Source organism: Indicator indicator, chromosome 17 (assembly GCF_027791375.1).
Source record: "Indicator indicator isolate 239-I01 chromosome 17, UM_Iind_1.1, whole genome shotgun sequence".
In the NCBI taxonomy this organism is placed as follows: Eukaryota; Metazoa; Chordata; class Aves; order Piciformes; family Indicatoridae; genus Indicator; species Indicator indicator.
Genome location: NC_072026.1, coordinates 23,432,739 through 23,455,007, shown reverse-complemented (window position 1 = coordinate 23,455,007; position 22,269 = coordinate 23,432,739). Strand labels below are relative to the sequence as shown.

General features: G+C 53.5%; 1 protein-coding gene across 1 annotated transcript in view; it reads left to right on the top strand.

Annotated features, from left to right (window-relative positions):
• GPC3 (glypican 3) overlaps window positions 1-22,269 on the top strand; it is a 244,994-nt gene that overhangs the window by 135,863 nt on the left and 86,862 nt on the right. Inside the window, exons 4-5 of the mRNA XM_054388590.1 lie at window positions 6,877-7,010; window positions 11,325-11,450. Of these exons, the coding sequence (XP_054244565.1) occupies window positions 6,877-7,010; window positions 11,325-11,450 (260 nt within the window). The remainder of the gene's footprint in view (window positions 1-6,876; window positions 7,011-11,324; window positions 11,451-22,269) is intronic.

Below are 22,269 nucleotides of genomic sequence, written 5' to 3'. Positions count from 1 at the left end.
AGTGCTGAAGCTTTACACCCTTGCAGCTGGCCTGGCTGTAAGCATCCATGGTGGTGGATCCAGTCCCTGGCTGCTCAGAGTGCAGCTGCATCATTTCCACACTGCCAGGAGCAGGTTCCCTGCAGTCCTCTGCCACCTCTTGCCTCAAATGGGGAAGCATTAAAGCAGGCTGAGAGTGCTACTTCATCAGCTTGGTCCCCATGCTCCTCTCACATCAATGTTGCCTCTAAAGCTGAGCCATTACACAGCATTTGGCTCCCAGAGGTGGCAGGAGCCAGCTGCTTTCCATCTGGCACAGAGCCCATGGACAGCTGGAGAGCCCTGGGGTCCCCAGGAGCTCTGCCCCACCACTGGGCACAGTCATTCCCTGCAGCTGGAATAACTAAATGGGGCAGTGAGCAGTGGCTGGCAAGAGGCAAAGTGTTCCCCTGGTGGCCTGGGTCACACTTTTTATGAAGGAGGGTAATGAAATGGGGTAATTAGGCAGCTTGTTAATGAGCTGGGGCTGGGAGGCTTTTGCTTTGGCTGTTGCAGCTTGTAGAAGTTCAGGGCTTTGGGGACCTTAGGAATGCCTACAAAGATCTGAGGGGTGGGTGGCAAAAGGAAGGTGCTAGGCTCTTTGTGGTGGTGCTCAGTGATAGGACAAGGAACAGTGAGTGCAAGTTGGAACACAGGAGGTTCCACCTCAACATGAAGAGAAACTTTTTGACTGTGAGGGTGACAGAACACTGCAACAGGCTGCCCAGAGAGGTGGTGGAGTCTCCTTCTCTGGAGACTTTCCAAACCCACCTGGATGTGTTCCTGTGTGACCTGCCCTAGGTGCTCCTGGTTTGGCAGGGAGGTTGGACTGGATGATCTCTAGAGGACCCTTCCTATCCCTATCATTCTATGATTCTGTGATTTGCTTGGCCTTGTGGCAGCTCTCTGCCTGGCAGATTCTCTTAAAAACAAACCCAACCCCTTGTTGCCTAAACCCCACACTACTTTAAATTTACTCCTTTTATCTTCATGGCCTGATGTTTCCATCTTCAGCCTGCTCTGCTCCTGTGTGTGTGACATGAAAGAAGAAACTGAATGCCTCTTGCTCTGAATATGCTTTAGATAAGGTCTGGTGTATATTTGTGACCCTGCTGATAGTGTGTTGAATCCAAGGTGATGGTTTCATTCTGGTCATCTGCTTAGAATTTCACATGTGTGTCACTGTGGGAAGAGGTAGCTAGATGTTGTGGTTGATGCTTGATACTGTGTGCTCTGGTGAGACCCTACCTGCAGCACTGCATCCAGCTCTGGAGCCCTCAACACAAGCAGGACATGGACCTGATGGAGAGGGTCCAGAAGAGGTGATATCAGAGAGCTGCAGCACCTCCCCTGTGGGCACAGGCTGGGAGAGTTGGGGCTGTTCAGCATGGAAAAGAGAAGGCTCCAGGGACATCTTAGAGCAGCCTTCCAGTACCTGAAGGGGGCTCCAGGAGAGCTGGGGAGGGACTTTTGACAAGGGCTGGGTGAGGGACAATGGCTTTGAGCTGGGAGAGGGGAGATTGAGCCTGGAGATGAGTAAGAAATTCTTTAGAGTGAGGATGGGGAGACACTGGCACAGGTTGCCCAGGGAGGCTGTGGATTTCCCCTCCCTGGAGATATTCCAGGCCAGGTTGGATGAGGCCTTGAGCAAGCTGGGCTGGTGGGAGGTGTCCCTGCCCATGGCAGGGGGGTTGGAACTGGATGATCTTTAAGGTCCCTTCCAACCCCTAGGATTCTGTGATTCTCTAAACAAATAAGCAAAAACTTAAGATGCACTGCTCAGACTTTCCACCTTCTACCCGTAAAGATTTCATCTGCTGTCCCATGGCAGGGCCACCACGACCCTGGTTTGTGTTTTCATCCCTGGGAGGAGGAGTCTTTGGGACAATTGGACTTGATGGTCTTAAAAGCTTTTTGCAACCAAAAGGATTCTGTGATGCTACCCAGAGACACAGTGTGGGGCTGTGAGGATGCAGCTGAGCAGGAGGTGGGAGCAGAGGAGCTGCAGTAGCTTCAGGGCTGGGTGGGAGGCAAGGCAGCTTTGGTGCTGGGATCATGCTGTGGGGTGGTGCCATTGTTTGGGCTGTCACTCAGACCCTCCCCTCCTATTCAGCACATGTCAGCATCCTTGGGGAAAAAAGCCTTCATCCTGGACTTGCTCTTCTTTCAGGGTTCAATAGACTTTGGCAGCTGAAAGAGAGGCTTTGGAGAGGAAAGGGGGAGCTTTGCTCAGAGCTGGGGAGGGCCAAAGGGAGTCAACACCACCAAAGGGCAGTGTAGGGAATCCCACCTCTTTCAGCTCCTCTCCTCTGCTTTGGGTACCAGCTAGAACACAGGAGGTTCCATCTCAACATGAGGAGAAACCTTTTCACTGTGAGGGTGCTTGAAGCCCTGGAGCAGGATGCCCAGAGAGGTTGTGGAGCCTCCTTCCCTGGAGACTTTCAAGACCCATTTGGATGTGTCCCTGTGTGACCTGCCCTGGCTGACCCTGCTTTAGCAGTGGAGTTGGAGTTGATCTCTGGAGTTCCTCCCAGCCCTTACCATTCTGTCATTCTATGATTCTATGATATATTCTTCTGTGAGAATTGGCTTTAGCAAGGTGGAGAGGAAACACAGACAAAGGAGGGCAGAGAAGAAAATCCCAGGTAGGATGCCCTGGGCAACCTGATCTGACTGCAGAGAGGTTGGGCTGAATGACCTTTGGAGGTCCCTTCTGGCCTGGACCATTCTATGATTCCATGCTGCAGAAACTTCTCCCCAGGCAGCTACAGGAGGAGCCACTCGAGCAGGAGGAACTGCAGGTGCAGAAGGGACCAGTGGCAGCAGCTCTTCCCCCTGCCCAGCTCCCAGGAGGTTTCTTTTTAGAATCATGGAATCATGGAATCAGTCAGGGTTGGAAGGGACCACAAGGATCATCTAAGCTCCAGAACTGGACACAGTGCTCCAGGTGGGGTCTCAGCAGAGTGGAGCAGAGAGGGAGAATCACCTCCCTTGACCTGCTGGCCACACTTCTCTTGCTGCAGCCCAGGATCTGGTTGGCTTTCTGGGCTGCAAGTGCACATTGACAGCTCCTGTTGAGCTTCTCATCCCCCAGCACCCCCAAGTCCCTCTCCTCAGGGCTGCTCTCCAGCCAGTCACTGCCCAGCCTGGATTTGTGCTTGGGATTGCCTTGACCCAGATGCAGGACCTCGCACTTGGTCTTGTTGAACCTCCTGAGGTTGGCTTGTGCCCAGCTCTGCAGCCTGTCCAGGTCCCTCTGGATGGATCCCTTCCCTCCAGCCTGTCTGCTGCACCACACAGCTTGGTGTCATCAGCAGACTTGCTGAGGGTGCACTCCATGCCACTTTCCTTCTTCATGCTGTGGCAGCCTGAGCAAACAACCTGTGCTGCTGCTGCTAATGAGAGGGGCTGACATGCCTAATTTATTTGCTCACCCAGATGCAGGGTGTAATAGGACAGGATTAATCTCTTCTCTTTGCACATCAGATGCTTGTAGCCTGTGGGCTGCAGGGGTGAGTTTGGCCCCTGGGGTGCAGCTGGCTGGGAGCTGGAGCTGGCTGCCTTGCTTCAGTGTGCTGTGAAGACTAATGAGGTGGTTCTGTGATGCCATTCTGGGAGGTGCTGCAAGGGACAGGTGTTTTATGGGTATGTGGCTGCTCCCAGGCCTGGATGTGGGTGGTGGGATGAGGCTTAAGAAAAGGAAGAGTTGGTATTAGGTCACAGGATGTTAGGGGTTGGAAGGGACCTCTGTAGATTGAGTCCAAACCTGCCAGAGCAGGACCATAGAATCCAGCCCAGGTCACACAGGAACACATCCAGATGGGGCTTGAAAGCCTCCAGAGAAGGAGACTCCACAACCTCCCTGGGTTTTTGTGGTGCCTTTGTGGTCCTGGCACCTGATGGAGCTCCCTTCACATCCCAGCATGGATGAGTGATGGAATCAATGTTGGAAAAGAACTCTAAGGCCATCAAGTCCAACCATCAACTCAATGCCACCACGGCCACTAAACCATCCCCCCAGGTGCCATGTCTGCACATTTCTTGAACACCTCCAGGGATGGGGACTCCACCACCTCCCTGGGCAGCCTGTTCTAATCCCTGACCACTCTTGCAGCAAAGACATTTTTCCTAATCTCCAACCTAAACCTCCTCTGGCACAATTTGAGGCCATTTTCTCTCGTGTTATCACTTAGCTGGGAGAACAGAGTGACCCCTACCTCACTGCAGCCTCCTTTCAGGGAGCTGTAGAGAGCAATGAGGTCTCCCCTCAGCCTCCTCTTCTCCACACTAAACACCCCCAGCTCCCTCAGCTGCTCCTCCCCAACCCTGTTCTCCAGACCCTTCCCCAGCTCTGCTGCCCTTCTCTGGACACACTCCAGCCCCTCAATTTCCTTCTTGAAGTGAGGGGCACAAAACTGAGCCCAGGATTCAAGGTGTGGCCTCAGTTTGGTTGTGTATCCTGAGGCAGCTCAGGATCTGCCTGGGCTGCTCTGCAGGTGGCCAGGGATGAGGATCATGCACATCATCACTAATTCAAAAAAATCAGGACCCAAGATGCAGGAAGCACTGTGGCTCCAGCCCAGTCATACCATGGGAGGTCTTGATTAACACAGCTCTGTTAATGACACAAATTAGCTCATTAGCATACAGATAATTCAGTAACAGGCTTCAGCAGCAGGAGAAGGGATTCCAAATGCCTCATTAAAGCTCTCCCATGCAGCCAGTGTCCCAAGACAGCCAGCAGGACCACAGCCACCACTGCAGTGCCTGCTGTGGGTAAATTTGCAGCTGTTTCTTTTTCTGGGAGATCACCAAGGGACAAGCATCCTCCATAGGCACCACTGCTGCTGGGGAGCTCACCTTTTGGACCACCCTGTGCTATTCTACAGGATTGTTTGATCTCGCCAGGCTGGATCAACCTGCCAAGGTCTGTTGTATGAGGTTTAATGGAGCCAAGGGCTGGGTCCTGCACTTGGGTCACAACAACCCCAGGAGGGCTCCAGGCTTGGGGCAGAGTGGCTGGAAGGGTGTGCAGCAAAGAAAAGCCTGGGGGTGTTGGTCACCAGCCAGCTGAAAATGAGCCAGGGTGTGCCCAGGTGGCCAAGAAGGCCAGCAGCAGCCTGGGCTGGAACAGCAATGGTGTGGCCAGCAGGAGCAGGGCAGGGATTGTCCCCCTGTGCTCAGCACTGGTGAGGTCACAACTGGAGTCCTGTCTGCAGTTTTGGGTCCCTCACACCAAGGACATTGAGGTACTGGAGCAGGTCCAGAGAAGGGCAACAAAGTTGGGGAAGGGTCTGGAGAGCAGGGCAGGGGAGGAGCAGCTCAGGGATGTTTACTGTGGAGAAGAGGAGGCTGAAGGGAGACCTCATTGCTCTCTACAGCTCCCTGAAAGGAGGTTGGAGTGAGGTGGGGGTTGGTCTCCTTTCCCTAGTAACAAGTGATAGAATAAGAGGAAATGGCCTCAGGTTGCACCAGGGGAGGTTTAGGATGGATTGTAGGCAAAACTGTCTTTGCTGCAAGAGTGCTCAAGCTTTGGAAGAGGCTGCCCAGGGAGGTGGTGGAGTCCCCATCCCTGGAGGTGTTCAAAACCCATGTGGCCATGGCACTTTGAGTGGTGTCAGGTTGCTGGTTGGACTTGATGCCCTTAGAGTGCTTTTCCTACACTTGATGACTCCCTGATTCTATGCCACTGCTTTCATCAGGGCAGGAGCAGGGAACATCTTGAGTGCCCCCTGCCAGCCTGCATTCAGTGTAGTGCAGGGAGATTTGCTGTTCAGCCCTGCAGCTCAGGGACTTTGATAGCCACAGGCATGCTTTGGTGGCCAAAAACCTCACCTGAAGTTTCCTGCCTTCCCTCTCACAGGGTGGGTTTTCACACAAGAGCAAGACTGCATCCTTAGGGCAGCAGTTTGCTTTCTGGTGCTGGTGTGAGCTGTAGGAGAGGTGAGGAGAACAGGATAGCAGACAGCTCATGTGCAGGTGCCAGTCTGCATCCTGGCTCTTTCCCCACAGTGTTCCTGGTCCTACCAGAATCACAGAGGGCATGGGGTGTGCAGGGACCCTCAACAGTCATCTGGTCCAACCCCCCTGCAGTCAGCAGGGGCATCTCCAACTAGATCAGGGTGCTCAGGGCTTCATGAAATTTGACCATGAACATCTCCAGGCATGGGACCTCCACCACATCTCTGGGTAACCTGTTGTAGTATTCCACCACTCTCACTGTGCACAACTTCCTCCTGATTTCCAACCTACACTTCCCCTGCTCCAGTTTCAAACCATTGCTCCTCATCCTATCCCCACAGGCCCTTCTGAACAGTCCCTCCCCAGCCTTCCTGTAGGTCCCCTTCAGGTATTGAAATGCTGCTCTAAGGTCTCCCAGAGCCTTCTCTTCTCCAGGCTGAGCAGCAGTCCTGTGTGAACCACCCTGGGTGACCCTGCTCTGGCAGGGGGGGTTGGACTCAATGATCTCTGGAGGTCCCTTCCAGCCTCTAATGCACTGTGATGCTGTTGGTACTGTGTAACAGCCCCAACTCTCCCAGCCTGTCCCCACAGGGGAGATTCTGCAGCCCTCTGATCATCTTTGTGGCCTCCTCTGGACCTGCTCCAGCAGCTCTATGTCCTTCCTGTGTTGAGGACTCCAGAGGCAGACACAGCACTGATGTTCCAACCTACATCTCCCCTGCTCCAGTTCCAAACCATTGTCCCTTGTCCTATCCCCACAGGCCCTTCTGAACAGTCCCTCTCCAACCTTCCTGTAGGTCCCCTTCAGGTATTGAAATGCAGCTCTTTAGGTCTCCCCAGGACCTTGTGTTCTCCGTGCTGAAGACTTGCTCATGCTGCTGTGTTTGTGTCTCCCAGCTCAGCAGGTTGTGTGGCCAGGCTCAGCAGAGGCAGCACCGCTCCGCTCAGTACCCTGAAGACTTCTTTGTTGACAGGAAAGTCCTAAAAGTGGCTCCCATCCAGCAAGAAGAAACTTTGTCCAGCAGGAGAAGGTGAGAATGCTCAGGCTGAGTGGGATGGGCTGCAAGAGTGACTCATAGAATGTATCAGGTTGGAAGGGACCTCAAAGGTCACACAGTTCCAACCCCCTGCCATGGGCAAGGACACCTCCCACCAGCCTCATTCTACCTGGCCTTGAACACCTCCAGGGAGGGGACATCCACAGCCTCCCTGGGCAACCTGTGCCAGTGTCTCCCCACCCTCACTCTAAAGAATTTCTTCTTCATCTCCAGTCTCAATCTCCCCTCTCCCAGCTCAAAGCCATTGTCCCTCATCCTGTCACTCCCAGCCCTTGTCCAAAGTCCCTCCCCAGCTCTCCTGGAGCCCCTTCAGGTACTGGAAGGCTGCTCTGAGGTCTCCCTGGAGCCTTTTCTTCTCCATGCTGAACAGCCCCAACTCTCTCAGCCTATCCACACAGGAGACATGCTCGAGCCCTCTGATCATCTTCATGGCACCTCCTTTGGACCTTCTCCAACAGTTCCATGAACTTCTCTTGCTGGGGGCACCAGATGTCCTTTGAGGACTGTCAGGTCTAGTGAAGTCTGCTGTGATGAATTCTGTGAGCTCATAGCTCACAAAGGAGGAAGAGTTTCTCCTATTTCTTCTCAGCCTGGTGAGGAGTTCTACTCCCCACAGAAGTTTCCTTACATCTGTTCTTCCCAGCACTACGGGGAGCTGTGGAACAGAGAGCAAGGCAGTTCCTAGGAGGTCAGGACCTAAGTGTGATTGGCAGCATAAGGATTTTCCTGCTCAGGGTTTGGAGTAACTGAAGACTGAGGTCTCACCTCCTTTTGGCTTTCAAAATGGACTTGGTTGGGCCTCCTGCTCCACCATAAGCCCACTGCAGGTGATGACCATAGGAGGTGCTTTGTACAAGGAGGTGGTTCATGCAGGAGATGGCCATAGGAGGTGGTTCATGCAGGAGATGGCCATAGGAGGTGGTTCATGCAGGAGATGGCCACAGGAGGTGGTTCATGCAGCAGATGGCCATAGGAGGTGGTTCATGGAGATGGCCACAGGAGGTGGTTCATGCAGGAGATGGCCATAGGAGGTGGTTCATGCAGGAGATGGCCATAGGAGATGGTTCATGCAGATGGCCCCAGGAGGTGGTTCATGCAGGAGATGGCCATAGGAGGTGGTTCATGGAGATGGCCACAGGAGGTGGTTCATGCAGCAGATGGCCATAGGAGGTGGTTCATGGAGATGGCCACAGGAGGTGGTTCATGCAGCAGATGGCCACAGGAGGAGGTTCATGCAGCAGATGGCCACAAGGAGGTGGTTCATGCAGCAGATGGCCACAGGAGGTGGTTCATGCAGGAGATGGTCATAGGAGGTGGTTCATGCAGGAGACGGCCATAGGAGGTGTTTCATGGAGATGGCCACAGGAGGTGGTTCATGGAGATGGCCATAGGAGGTGTTTCATGGAGATGGCCACAGGAGGTGGTTCATGGAGATGGCCACAGGAGGTGGTTCATGCAGATGGCCACAGGAGGTGGTTCATGCAGGTGATGTCCATAGGAGGTGGTTCATGCAGGAGATGGCCACAGGAGGTGGTTCATGGAGATGGCCACAGGAGGTGGTTCATGGAGATGGCCACAGGAGGTGGTTCATGGAGATGGCCACAGGAGGTGGTTCATGCAGATGGCCACAGGAGGTGGTTCATGCAGATGGCCACAGGAGGTGGTTCATGCAGATGGCCACAGGAGGTGGTTCATGCAGATGGCCACAGGAGGTGGTTCATGCAGATGGCCACAGGAGGTGGTTCATGCAGATGGCCACAGGAGGTGGTTCATGCAGATGGCCACAGGAGGTGGTTCATGCAGGAGATGGCCACAGGAGGTGGTTCATGGAGATGGCCACAGGAGGTGGTTCATGCAGGAGATGGCCGTAGGAAGTGGTTCATGCAGGACATGGCCACAGGAGGTGGTTCATGGAGATGGCCACAGGAGGTGGTTCATGGAGATGGCCACAGGAGGTGGTTCATGCAGGAGATGGCCACAGGAGGTGGTTCATGCAGGAGATGGCCACAGGAGGTGGTTCATGCAGGAGATGGCCATAGGAGGTGGTTCATGCAGGAGATGGCCACAGGAGGTGGTTCATGCAGGAGATGGCCACAGGAGGTGGTTCATGCAGGAGATGGCCATAGGAGGTGGTTCATGCAGGAGATGGTCATAGGAGGTGGTTCATGCAGCAGATGGCCACAGGAGGTGGTTCATGCAGGAGATGGCCATAGGAGGTGGTTCATGGAGATGGCCACAGGAGGTGGTTCATGGAGGTGGCCACAGGAGGTGTTTCATGGAGATGGCCATAGGAGGTGGTTCATGGAGATGGCCATAGGAGGTGGTTCATGCAGGAGATGGCCATAGGAGGTGGTTCATGCAGGAGATGGCCATAGGAGGTGGTTCATGGAGATGGCCATAGGAGGTGGTTCATGCAGGAGATGGCCATAGGAGGTGGTTCATGGAGATGGCCATAGGAGGTGGTTCATGGAGATGGCCATAGGAGGTGGTTCATGGAGATGGCCACAGGAGGTGGTTCATGCAGGAGATGGCCACAGGAGGTGGTTCATGGAGATGGCCACAGGAGGTGGTTCATGGAGATGGCCACAGGAGGTGGTTCATGGAGATGGCCACAGGAGGTGGTTCATGGAGATGGCCATAGGAGGTGGTTCATGGAGATGGCCACAGGAGGTGGTTCATGCAGGAGATGGCCACAGGAGGTGGTTCATGCAGGAGATGGCCATAGGAGGTGGTTCATGCAGGAGATGGCCATAGGAGGTGGTTCATGGAGATGGCCATAGGAGGTGGTTCATGGAGATGGCCATAGGAGGTGGTTCATGGAGATGGCCACAGGAGGTGGTTCATGGAGATGGCCACAGGAGGTGGTTCATGCAGGAGATGGCCATAGGAGGTGGTTCATGGAGATGGCCATAGGAGGTGGTTCATGGAGATGGCCACAGGAGGTGGTTCATGCAGGAGATGGCCATAGGAGGTGGTTCATGCAGGAGATGGCCATAGGAGGTGGTTCATGGAGATGGCCATAGGAGGTGGTTCATGGAGATGGCCACAGGAGGTGGTTCATGCAGGAGATGGCCATAGGAGGTGGTTCATGCAGGAGATGGCCATAGGAGGTGGTTCATGGAGATGGCCATAGGAGGTGGTTCATGGAGATGGCCATAGGAGGTGGTTCATGGAGATGGCCACAGGAGGTGGTTCATGGAGATGGCCACAGGAGGTGGTTCATGCAGGAGATGGCCATAGGAGGTGGTTCATGGAGATGGCCACAGGAGGTGGTTCATACAGGAGGTGAATGTCTGAAGCACTCCTCCAATTTGTGCCAGGGAGGCTGGGGGCTGAGCTCCCACCCTTTGGAGGGGCTTTGACTCCCCATGGTAACCCTTGTTTATTGGCAGGGACAGTGATGGTCAGGTTGGTGCTTGTGCTGTCCTAGCAGGCTGTGTTGTGGTGAACTGAGGGAGGATTTGGGTGGCCCTGGGCCTCCCTGGCTCTGCCTGCACGGGGCTGGCAGACTGATCAGGGCAGAACCCTGCTCCTGGTTAGCAGAGAGGCAGAGCATAGCAGTGCCTCTACCTTGGCTGCTACTGGGGTAGCTTCTCTGTGCTTCGCCTGCCCCCAGCTGGCAGCTGGAGGTTTCGTCTGGAGATGGAGCCCCACGAGGTCCCCAAGCAAAGGGGGATGGAGGGAGCTGGGCACCCCTCTGCACCCAAGCCTGCCTAAGCTAGGTGCTGGCAGGGCATGGAGGATGGAGGTGCCACCACTGCTCCAGTGTGAGGTGTCCCTGGCCATGGCAGGGGGAGTGGAATTGGATGATCCTTGAGGTCCCTTCCAACCCTGACAATTCTATGATTCTGTGTCAGGCAGAGTGACCAGGCTGTCCTTTCCTCAAGGGCCTCCCAAGCCTTCTGCAAAGTGGAGAGGACTGCTGGCAGCTGCTGAGGTGCACCCCATGTCTGCATGGCCTGAGCCAGCAGCACCTTTCCTTAGGTGCAGTGAGGACTCAAAGTGTGTCTGGCTTTAATGGGTGCTGCATGGCTGGGCCAAAGCTCTGCTACCCCAGCAGCTCTTCTGTCACAGCAGCTCTCCTCTCACAGGCAGGGCTGCCCTGAGAAATATGGATTCAGCCCTTGACTGAATAATATCAGTCAAGGATTGATGCAAACTGCTACCTGAGGTCAGAGATAAGCCTCATGGGCTGCACCCAGCTGCTTTCTTGTGGTGTTTGTGTGACTCCCTTCCCTGGTTTAAATGCACCTTTTTTTTTCTTTTTTTTGCTCCTCTCTCTTCCAGAGAACTTATTAGGAAGCTGAAGTCCCACAGCAGTTTTTACAGCAGCTTGCCAGAGCACATCTGCAGCCACAGCTCTGCTGTTCAGAATGACTCTCTCTGCTGGAACGGACAAGAAGTCGTGGAGAGGTGAATGACATCTCCCTGCCCCTCCCTCAGCCCAGCACTGCTGTGCTGTTGTCACCCAGGCACAGGCCTGTTCCCTGCCCAGGGCACTGCTCCTTCCTTTCCCTGAGGAAGCTTTTGCAGAGCCCTGCTGCAGCTCAGATGGACGTGCAAAGGCTGCACAGAGAGGAGAAGTGGTTGTGTGCTGCCCTCCTCTGAGTTTTCTGTGCTCTGCTGTGAAAAGCCTCCAGCCATGACCGGTTCTGGTGGTCAGGGTGGGTTGGGAGTGGTGAGGCAGAGAGAGGAGCAGCAGCAGCTCAGGGTAGCTGTGCTTCTGTGGGGAGGCTGCCACCACAGTGCCAGGGGTACTGTGGGCATGGCCACCAGGCACTGGGTTGGGGTGGGGATGTCTCCAACCTGTCTGGGATCTTAGGCTTGATCTTACAAAGAAGTTCTTCCCAGAAAGAGAGATTGGCCATTGGAATGGGCTGCCCAGGGAGGGGGTGGGGTCCCTAGAGGTGTTTAAGCAAAGCCTGGATGAGGTACTCAGTGCCATGGTCTAGTTGATTGGATAGGGTTGGGTGATCAGTTGGACTTGCTGATCTTGGAGGTCTCTTCCACCCTGGTTGATTCTGTGCTTCTCTGTGCAGTGATAGCAGAACAACAGGGCTGGCAGCCCCTATCCTAGCCAAGGAGTGACAAGGAAGATTCCCCCCTTGCTGGCTTTCTCCTTGACCATAGCTCTGTGCTGGAGGAGGTCAAGACCACTGAGCTCCAGTGATGCCACCACTGCCAATCTGACCATCTCCCAACAGTGAGCCCTGGATGGGCATCTCTAGATGGAGATAAGAGGATGAGAGGAAGTGGCCTCAAGTTGCACCAGGGGAGGTTTAGGTTGAATGTTAGAAGAAACTTCTTCACTGAAAGGGTTCTCAAGGCCTGGCACAGGCTGCCCAGAGAGGTTGCTGAACCTCCGTCCCTGGAGGTGTTTGAAAGAGGCAGAGATGTGGTGCTGAGGGCCATGGTTTAGCACCAGCCTTGGCAGAGATAGAGAATGGTTGGACTGGATGATCTGAAAAGTTCTGTGATTTATAGCAGGGCCCAGCTCATGGCCTGGCAGCTTTTCCCTGCCCACTTCTGAAGATGTCCTGGTGGTAACTGTGAGGTTAATGAGGATGGGCAAATAGGAGGATTCATAGCTTGAAGGGTGAGGAAGGGTTAATAGAAACAGTTTTTTCCTTGCAAAAAAGTGCCCCTTGGGAACGTTGAGGAATGTGGAAATAGAACTTGGAAATGTTTCTTATAATTCTACATAAATCTCCTCTAATCACCCTGCTTTGCAAAGCATCCTTTGCTAGGAAGTAGTTTGCATAAGGGAGGAAAGAGAAACCAAACCAGTCAGTGGGGAAATGTTGAGCTATTAATTATGACTTCTTGATCAGTCACCTCGGGTGGTAATTAGCCTGGGCTTGCAATACTGACCTGAAACACTGAAAAGACCAAAATAGCATCAGACTATATCTGGGGGAGAAAAAAAAAGAGGAAAATAAAAGAAAATTGCTGAAGCATCTAAGATCAAGGCTGAATAAAATGACCTTACCCTGCCTAAGGAAAAATGTAGCCTTGCTCCATAGTAATTTCTAGAAGATCTGGAGGTTCCGTGCCTAAGTAAGTTCAGTTGGGGAAAAAAAAAAAAGAGAGAAAGATTTCTTTCAGTCTTGTCTCACTGACTGCTCATTGGAACTTCTTAAACAGTGCTAGAGATGTAGCAGGTTGGCAGGGATGGACCTAGGGGGAGATCTTGTTTGAGTGGAGCCACAGCTCTCTGGAACACAGATCCTGCTGACACCATGGCAAGATGAAGGGGCTGAGTCCAGGCCCTCCTGAAAATTTAAGTTCAGAGTTGTTTGCAGATTAGAATCATAGAACTGTGGAGGTTAGAATCAGAGAATTGTCAGGGTTGGGAGGGACCTCAAGGATCAGCCAATTCCAACCCCCCTGCCATGGGCAGGGACACCTCACACTACAGCAGGTTGCTCACAGCCACATCCAGCCTGGCTGCAAAAACCTCCAGGGATGAGGCTTCCACCACCTCTCTGGACAACTGTTCCCTGGGCAACCTGTGCCAGTCTCTCACCACCCTCATGGGGAACAACTTCTTCCTAACATCCAATCTGAATCTCCCCATTTCTATTTTTGCTCTGTTCCCCCCAGTCCTACCACTCCCTGACACCCTCAAAAGTCTCTCCCCAGCTTTCTTGTAGCTCCCTTCAGATCCTGGAAGGCCACAATAAAGTCTTCTCAAAGCCTTCTCCTCTCCAGCCTGCACAACCCCAACTCTCTCAGTCTGTCTCCATAGCAGAGCAGCTCCAGCCCTCTGCTCATCCTCATGGCCCTGAATGCTGTTAATCAGCATGGTGTGTAGCAGAGTAGCACATCATAGAATGGTTTGGGTTGGAAGGGACCTTTAAAGGTCACCTACTTCAACCTCCAGCCCTCTGCTCATCCTCATGGCCCTTCTCTGGACACCTTCTAGCACCTCCAGATCTTTCCTGTAATAGAGGCTCCCGAAGTAGACACAGTACTCCAGGTGGGGTCTCACCAGAGTAGAGCAGAGGGGGAAAATCACCTCCCTGGCCCTGCTGGCTTTTAGAAGAGTCTTTTGAGATCATGAAATCTAAACACTCACCTGGACCTCTCAGTTTCACCACAATTTCTTTTCCCAGGATCTGTTTGCAGAATGGTTCAAATGATGGTGCTGAGGTACATGGTTTAGCACCAGACTTGGTAGTTAGATAATGGTTGGACTTCACTGAGCTTAAAGTTTTTTTTCCAGCCTACTCTGGAGAGGTCCAGAGGAAGCCACAAAGATGATCAGAGGGTTGGAGCATCTCTCCTTTGGGGACAGGCTGAGGGAGTTGGGGCTGTTCAGCCTAGAGAAGAGAAGGCTCCAGGGGGAGCTTAGAGCAGCCTTCTAATACCTGAAGGGGGCTCCAGGAGAGCTGGGGAGGGACTTTTGAGAAGGGCTGGGAGTGCCAGGACAAGGGACAATGGCTTTGAGTTGGAAGAGGGGAGATTGAGCCTGGAGATGAGGAGGAAATTCTTTCCAGTGAGGCTTGGGAGACACTGGCACAGGTTGCCCAGGGAGGCTGTGGCTGCCTCCTCCCTGGAGGTGTTCAAGGCCAGGCTGGATGAGGCCTTAGGAAACCTGGGCTGGTGGGAGGTGTCCCTGCCCATGGCAGGGGGCTTGGGACTGGCTGATCTTTAATGTCCCTTCCAACCCAACCCACTCTGTGATTCTGTGCAGTTAAAATGCTCTCTAAAGCCAACTGCATTGCTTCACGTGGAGCCAAATCTGAGAGCTTCACATGCCTGGACTTTCCAGTGGCATCTCCTTCAGAGAGCCTGGGAGGATTCCTGCAATTCAGGAGCATTTAGGAGGATGGTGGTGGAGTTCTCAAGCCACCACTTTTTATTTCAAGTGTTTTCCCCAAGAGGGAGCCAAGCAGCTTCTCACCACAGAGGAGCTCTTTTGCAGGCTGCTCTGAGAACGTGCCTTAAGTACTGGAGCTGTTTCTGGGGTTGCTGTAGCACTTTTCCTGCTGGAGTGATGTGCACTTGTGGGTCATCAAACTCCATCCTGCTACATTCTGTAAGCAACTTGGTGAGTTTTTCAGTATCTTTTGTTAATTTCAGAATGCTGCCCTCATCAGCTGGCCCCCACATGTTACAGCTGCCAAAGAGATGCTTCTGCTCCTCTAGGGCATAGAATTGTCAGGGCTGGAAGGGAGCTCAAGGCTCAGCCAGTTCCAACCCCCCTGCCATGGGCAAGGACACCTCACACTACAGCAGGTTGCTCACAGCCACATCCAGCCTGGCTGCAAAAACCTCCAGGGATGAGGCTTCCACCACCTCCCTGGGCAACCTCTGCCAGGCTCTCACCACCCTCATGGGGAACAACTTCTTCCTAACATCCAATCTGAATCTCCCCATTTCTAGTTTTGCTCCATTCCCCCCCCAGTCCTATCACTCCCTGACACCCTAAGAAGTCCCTCCCCAGCTTTCTTGTAGCCCCCTTCAGATCCTGGAAGGCCACAAGAAGGTCTCCTGGGAGCCTTCTCTTCTCCAGACTGCACAACCCCAACTCTCTCAGTCTGTCTTCAGAGCAGAGCAGCTCCAGCGCTCTGCTCATCCTTGTGGCTCTTCTCTGGACACCTTCCAGCACCTCCAGATCCTTCCTTCTGGCTCCAGATGGATGCAGTTGGTGATTTGCTTGGGCAAATCACATTTTCCTGGCTGCAGGTTCAGCAAGCTGAGCAGGAGGTGACACTCATGCCTTGCACTTAGCCTGCTGGGTGTGGTTTCACCTTGGAACAGGATTGTCCTGAGTATGAGTACTCCCTGAGACCCTTTCAAGTTTCTGGGACATCTATAGTGAGACCTACGACCACCCACGTCCCTGAGGAGTTTCAGCTAGGGCTCAAAAGTGATTCCTGTGCCTTACCATAGGGATGGAGTAGAAAGCAGCTGCTCAAGCTGCTGAGATCTTGGCAGCATGAGGTGAAGACTGGGGAGAGCAATGGTTGGATGTCATGTTTCCATCCATGTCTATGGAGAGAGTCCAGCAGAGGGCCAGGAAGATGATTAGAGAACTGGAGCATCTCCATTAGGAGGTGAGGGTGGAAGACCTGGAGCTCTTCAGCCTGGAGAAGACTGAGGTGGCATCTTACAGCTGCATATAAATATCTAAGGGGTGGGGGTGCAGAGGATGGGGCTGGGCTCTTTTCAGTGGTGCCCAGTGAGAGGACAAGAGGAAAAATGGACACAATCTGGAACCCAGGAGGTTTCACTTGAACTTAAGGAGAAAATTCTTTGCTGTGAGGGTGCTGGAGCCCTGGAGCAGGCTGCCCAGAGAGGTTGTGGAGTTTTCTTCTCTGGAGACTTTCAGAACCCACCTGGACATGTTCCTGTGCAGCCTGCTGTGGGTTTTTCTGCTTTAGCATGGGGTTGGACTTGATTGTCTCCAGAGGTCCTTTCCAACCTCCACCATTGTGTGTTTCTGTGGTTCTATGAAGGAGCTGCCCAAGCAATGTGTTTGGTGCTCCCCAGGGAAATCTTTACTTTGAGGGTGCCAGAACCATGGAGCAGGCTGCCCAGAGGTATTGTGGAGTCTCCTTCTCTGGAGAGACTCCAAGCCCACCTGGATGTGTTCCTGTGCAACCTGATCTCCCAGGTGGCCAAGAAGACCGATGGCATCCTGGCCTGCAGCAGCAATAGTGTGGGCAGCAGGAGCAGGGAAGTCATCCTGCCCTGTGCTCAGCACTGGTTAGGCCACACCTTGAGTGCTGTGTCCAGTTCTGGGCTCATCAATTCAAGAAGGACATTGAGAGACTTGAAGGTGTCCAGAGAAGGGCAACAAAGCTGGGCAGAGGTCTGGAGCTCAGCCCTGTGAGGAGAGGCTGAGGGAGCTGGGGGTGTTCAGCCTGGAGAAGAGGAGGCTCAGGGCAGACCTCATTGCTGTCTACAACTCCCTAAAGGGAGGTTGTAGCCAGGAGGGGTTTGGTCTCTTCTCCCAGGCAACCAGCAGAACAAGAGGACACAGTCTCAAGCTGCACCAGAGGAGGTTTGGGCTGGATGTGAGGAAGAAATTCTTCCCAGAAAGAGTAATTGGCCATTGGGATGTGCTGCCCAGGGAGGTGGTGGAGTCACCATCCCTGGTGGTGTTCAAAAAAAGTTTGGATGTGACACTTGGAGCCATGGTTTAGTTGTCAGGAGGTGTTAGGTAATAGGTTGTACTTGATGATCTCTGAGGTCTTTTCCAGCTTGGTCGATTCTGGGATTCTGTGACTGGATGAGCTTTGGAGGTCCCTTCCCCCTCAGGCCATTGCGTGATTTTTCTGAGCACACAGAGCAGTGCTTGAGTCTTTTGCTGCATGGTTGAAGAGCTGAAGTGGGAGTGCTTAAAAAAAAAACCAAAACAACCCAAAGACAACACATTACTGCTTTTCACACTTTAAGAAGTGTGCCAAAGCATCCTGGGCTTTTATGGGATGCCACAAACCTTCACAGCAACAGCCACACACCACACACTCCACTGCTTGTGAAGAGCTTGTTGAAGGGTCACGGTGCTTGGGTGTTTGTGGCAGCTGGGGACCAGAGCTGCTGGACCTTCCTCTGTCTCAGTGCATCCCTGGCACCTCTTGGCAGCTTTCCTGGGCTCAGTTAACTGGCAGGCACATCCCTGAAGTGGCAGAGCTGGACATGTTGGCAGGGTGGATGTGAAACAGCTTCAACCTGCAGAGGTTTCAGTGAGGGTTGTCATTGTGCCCTTCCTTGCCTCTGTCTTCACACTTCATCTCCTCACATATCCTCACACTGGTGGTGTTGGGTGGTGAAAAGCTGTTGTCCAGCCTCTGTTGTCCCTTCCTTCATCCAAGGTAAAGAAAAAGCAGAGTAGTTTTAATCACTAAGGTCCTGAGAATGATTAGCCCATTTAAAGACTTCACCTGAATCCAGGTGAGTGGTGAGATGTTGCACACTCAGCAAGTTTGTGCATGACACCAGGCTGTGTGACCCAGTTGACATCCTGGTGGGAAGAGATGGCATCCAGAGGGACTTGTGCAGGCTTGAGAGGTGGGCATAAGCCAACCTCAGGAAGTTCATCAAGGCCAGCTGTAAGCTCCTACACCTGGGTTGAGGAAATCCCAAGCACAAATCCAGGCTGAGTGAGGAGTGGCTCAAGAGCAGTCTGGAGAAGGATTTGGGGGTGTCAGTTGGTGACAAACTCCCCAGGAGCCAGCAGTGGTCCCTGGCAGCCCAGCAGGCAGCTGAGTGCTGAGCTGCATCCAGAGCAGGGAGAGCAGCAGCACAGGGAGGGGATTCTGCCCCTCTGCTCTGCTCAGACCCCACCTGCAGCACTGCCTCCAGCTCTGGTGTTCTAGTCTGTAGTTGTGCTTAGCCCCACAGCAGAGCTCAGATCATTAGGATCTTCCTGAGGTGGTTGTGTTCAGAGTTGGTTTTTCAGCAAGGGCTGCACAGCAGCACATTATTCACTGTGACATTTGTCATGGAAAGTGTCACCTCCCTAGCAAGAGCCAGGGAGCCCCAGTGAGGAGGTGCTGCTGACCAGCATCAAGACCTGGAACTGTTGGAGAGGGTCCAGAGGGGGCCATGAAGATGATCAGAGAGCTGAAGAACCTCCCTATGGGGCCAGGCTGAGGGAGTTGGGTTTGTTCATCCTGGAGAAGAGAAGGCTTCAGGGGGACATCAGAGCAGACTTCCAGTAGCTGAAGAGGGCTCCAGGAGAGCTGGGGAGGGACTTTGGACAAGGGCTGGGAGTGATAGGATGAGAGACAATGGCTGTGAGCTGGGAGAGGAGAGATTGAGACTGGAGATGAGGAAGAAGTTCTTTAGAGTGAGGGTGAGGAGACACTGGCACAGGTTGCCCAGGGAGGTTGTGGATGTCCCCTCCCTGGAGGTGTTCAAGGCCAGGCTGGATGAGGCCTTGAGCCACCTGGGCTGGTGGGAGGTGTCCCTGCCCATGGCAGGGGGGTTTGGAACTGGATGAGCTTTAAGGTCCTTTCCAACCCAAACCATTCTGAGGTTCTGTGATACAATTCTCTGCTTTTCAACTCATCTTTGTCTCCGTGGCACTTAGACATCTGAGTCTCAAAGGTGATTTGAGCCTCATCTCTAGAGTCAGGGGTTTGCAAGGTTTAATACTAAAAGCCTATTAAAAACCTGGCTTCTGAGAGCTGAATAATCTGCTTACAGCAGTGTGTTCTGCTTCCAAGCTGTTCTGAACAGGGGGACAGCCACTTCTGCCCCCCAGCAAAACTTGTAAGCCCATTAAGTGGTGCTCCCAGCTGCTCCCACCTCCAGATTTCCTCAAGCCGCACTCATGCATTAACCTCCATCACCCATGGAACTCTTGTTCTCTTTATACGAATCCCAAATCCATGTCTTTTTAGCACCTTGCCAGATTCTCCTCTTTGCCAGCTAGGAAGTCTCTGATTTCCCTGCTGTTTGCCAGTGTCCTGTGGTTTGTTTTAATCATACAGATCATAAACAGGTAGAGCACAATGGGAAGCAAGAGAGAAAAAAAAATTCTGTGAGATTCTGTGGTTGGAACAAAGAAAATCCCCCCCCCAGCAGTAACCTCTTCAGTTCCTGAAGGGTTGGGTGAGTTCTGGCAGCTGAGGTGATGGAGTCCCGAAGGAGGGAGGCTTTGTAGCACATCTCACCTGGCTTTGTAGCCAATGCCAGGGCAGTAGGCAAGTGCAGAGGGTCCTTGGGTGGCCACAATGAGTTCCAGAGTATTTCAGAAATGAGGACCATGAGTTTTCCTCTCTTAAGCCTGCTGCTTGCTCTCAGCTTTAGCCAATATCACAGAATCACAGAGTGGTGAGGGCTGGAAGGGACCTCCTGAGATCATCAGGTCCTGGTGCGTCTAGAGCAGGTTGTCCAATACAATGTCCAGGTGGGTTTTGAAAGTCCCCAGAGAAGGAGAGTCCACAACCTCTCTGGGCAGCCTGCTCCAGGGCTCCAGCAACCTCACAGCAAAGAAGTTTCTCCTTAAGTTCAAATGAAACCTTCTGGGTTGCAGTTTGTCTGCATCACCCCTTGTCCTATCACTGGGCACCACTGAACAGAGCCCAGCCCCATCCTCATGACCTCCAGCCTTTCGCTATTGATCAGCATTGATCAGATCCCCTCTCAGGCTGCTCTTCCCCAGGCTATACAACCCAGGGCTCTCAGCCTCTCCTCCTCACAGAGATGCTGCAGTCCCCTCAGCATCTTCATGGCCCTCCAGGAGTTCCCTGTCCCTCTTGAACTGGGGAGCCCAGAACTGGACACAATACTCCAGGGGTGGCCTCACCAGGTCAGAGAAAAGGCAAAGTTTTCCACAACCTCTTTGTCTTGAACTTCGTGAAGTAAGAAGGGAGGGAGCCTCCAGGCTATCCTACAAACTTCCATTCTTTTGGATGAGAAGGAGCAGGAAGGGCTGGTGGATGGGAAGGAGCAGGAAGGGGCTGTAGTGGTGCTGGCCCCACAGCAGAGCTCAGATCTTCCTGAGGTGGTTGTGTTCAGAGTAGGTTTTCATCAGGGCTGCACATCAGCACGTTTTACACAGTGACATTTGTCATGGAGAGTGTCACCTCCCTAGCAAGAGCCAGGGAGCCCCAGTGAGGAGGTGCTGCTGACCAGTGTCAAGACACATCAAAAAACAAAGTATTTTGGGCTTTGCTTATGAAGTGTCAGCCAGACCATGCTCCTCTTGCAACACTGACAGGCCCTTGGCACAGGGACCCTCTGGGACCATGGGCTGGACTTGGAGCACTGTGCACATTTGCTGTTCAATGTTCACAGGGTGTTAGGGGTTGGAAGGGACCTCTGGAGATCCTCGAGTCCAACCCCCCTGCCAGAGCAGGACCAGAGAATCCAGCACAGGTCACACAGGAACACATCCAGATGGGGCTGGAAAGGCTCCAGAGAAGGAGACTCCACAACCTCTCTGGGCAGCCTGCTCCAGGGCTCTGGGACCCTCCCAGTGAAGAAGTTCCTCCTCATGGTGAGGTGGAACCTCCTGTGCTGGAGTTTCCATCCATTGCCCCTTGTCCTATCCCAGGGTGCAGCTGAGCAGAGCCTGTCCCTGTCCCCTCCCTCCTGACCCCCACCCCTCAGCTATTGATAGACATTGATCAGATCCCTCTCAGCCTTCTCCTCTCCAGACTAACCACCCCCAGGGCTCTCAGCCTCTCCTCCCCAGGCAGTGCTCCAGTCCCTTCAGCATCCTTGGAGCCCTCCCTTGCACTCTCTCCAGCAGATCCCTGTCCCTCTTGAACTGGGGAGCCCAGAACTGGATGCAGCATTCCAGGTGTGGCCTCAGCAGGGAATCACCACGTTGGTATCACCCTGGCAGAGCTGTCAGATGGGTTTTGTGGGGTGGCTTAAGTGCCCTGCAGAAGGGGAGGCTTTCATTGGCCTATATTGAAAGCAGCCTGAGATGGCTCTGAGATGTCTTCTTTTTCTGCACTGTGGCTGGAGCACACAGGAGGAAGGAACTTTGGCTTTGCATTGCAATTGGCCCTGTGAGACCCCCAGCTCTGCAGCAACTTGCTGGGGCACCAAGGAGCTTGCATCAGGACTTACCCTGGCAGCCCCCTGCCCTCCAGCTCAGTGGAAGGTGGGGGGGAGGGCAGCAAATGCATCTCTCTGCTGTAGCAAGGCTTGGCTGAGGCTGCAGGGAGGGCTGCCAGCTGCCTTTTCCAGCTTTCCTCTGGCATTTCAGGAATGCTGGACCCTCACTGAAGCTACATTTCAAAGCCTTGGGTTGGCTGTGTGCCACCCTGGTGCTCAAGGCAGAGGGGCAGAGCTGAGGTGCAGCAGGAGGTGTTGGGGTGGCAGTGTGGCCTGGAGCCACCCAAGCCATGCAGGAGCCATGTCTCTGGCTCTTCAGGTGCAGTGTCCTCATGCACCTCACTGCAGTTCATGCAGTGCCCACTGCCTTGCTCTCTTCAGATGCCCTGTGCAATGATGCAAGTGGCTCATTGGGGGCAATGAGCCACTTGCATCATTGCACAGGGCATCTGAAGGAGCCTAGGGACACTTGGCACCAGGTGGTGGCACTCTGCTGCTCCAGCATGGCTGGTTTAGGGAGCTTTGCTTCAGAGAGTCACAGAATGGTAGAGAAAGGACCTCCAGAGATCATCACTCCCCCCCTGCCAGAGCAGGACCACCTAGGGCAGGCCACACAGGAAGACATCCAGGTGGGGTTTGAAAGTCTCCAGAGAAGGAGACTCCACAAGCACTCTCTGAGCAGCCTGCTCCAGGGTTCCAAGCA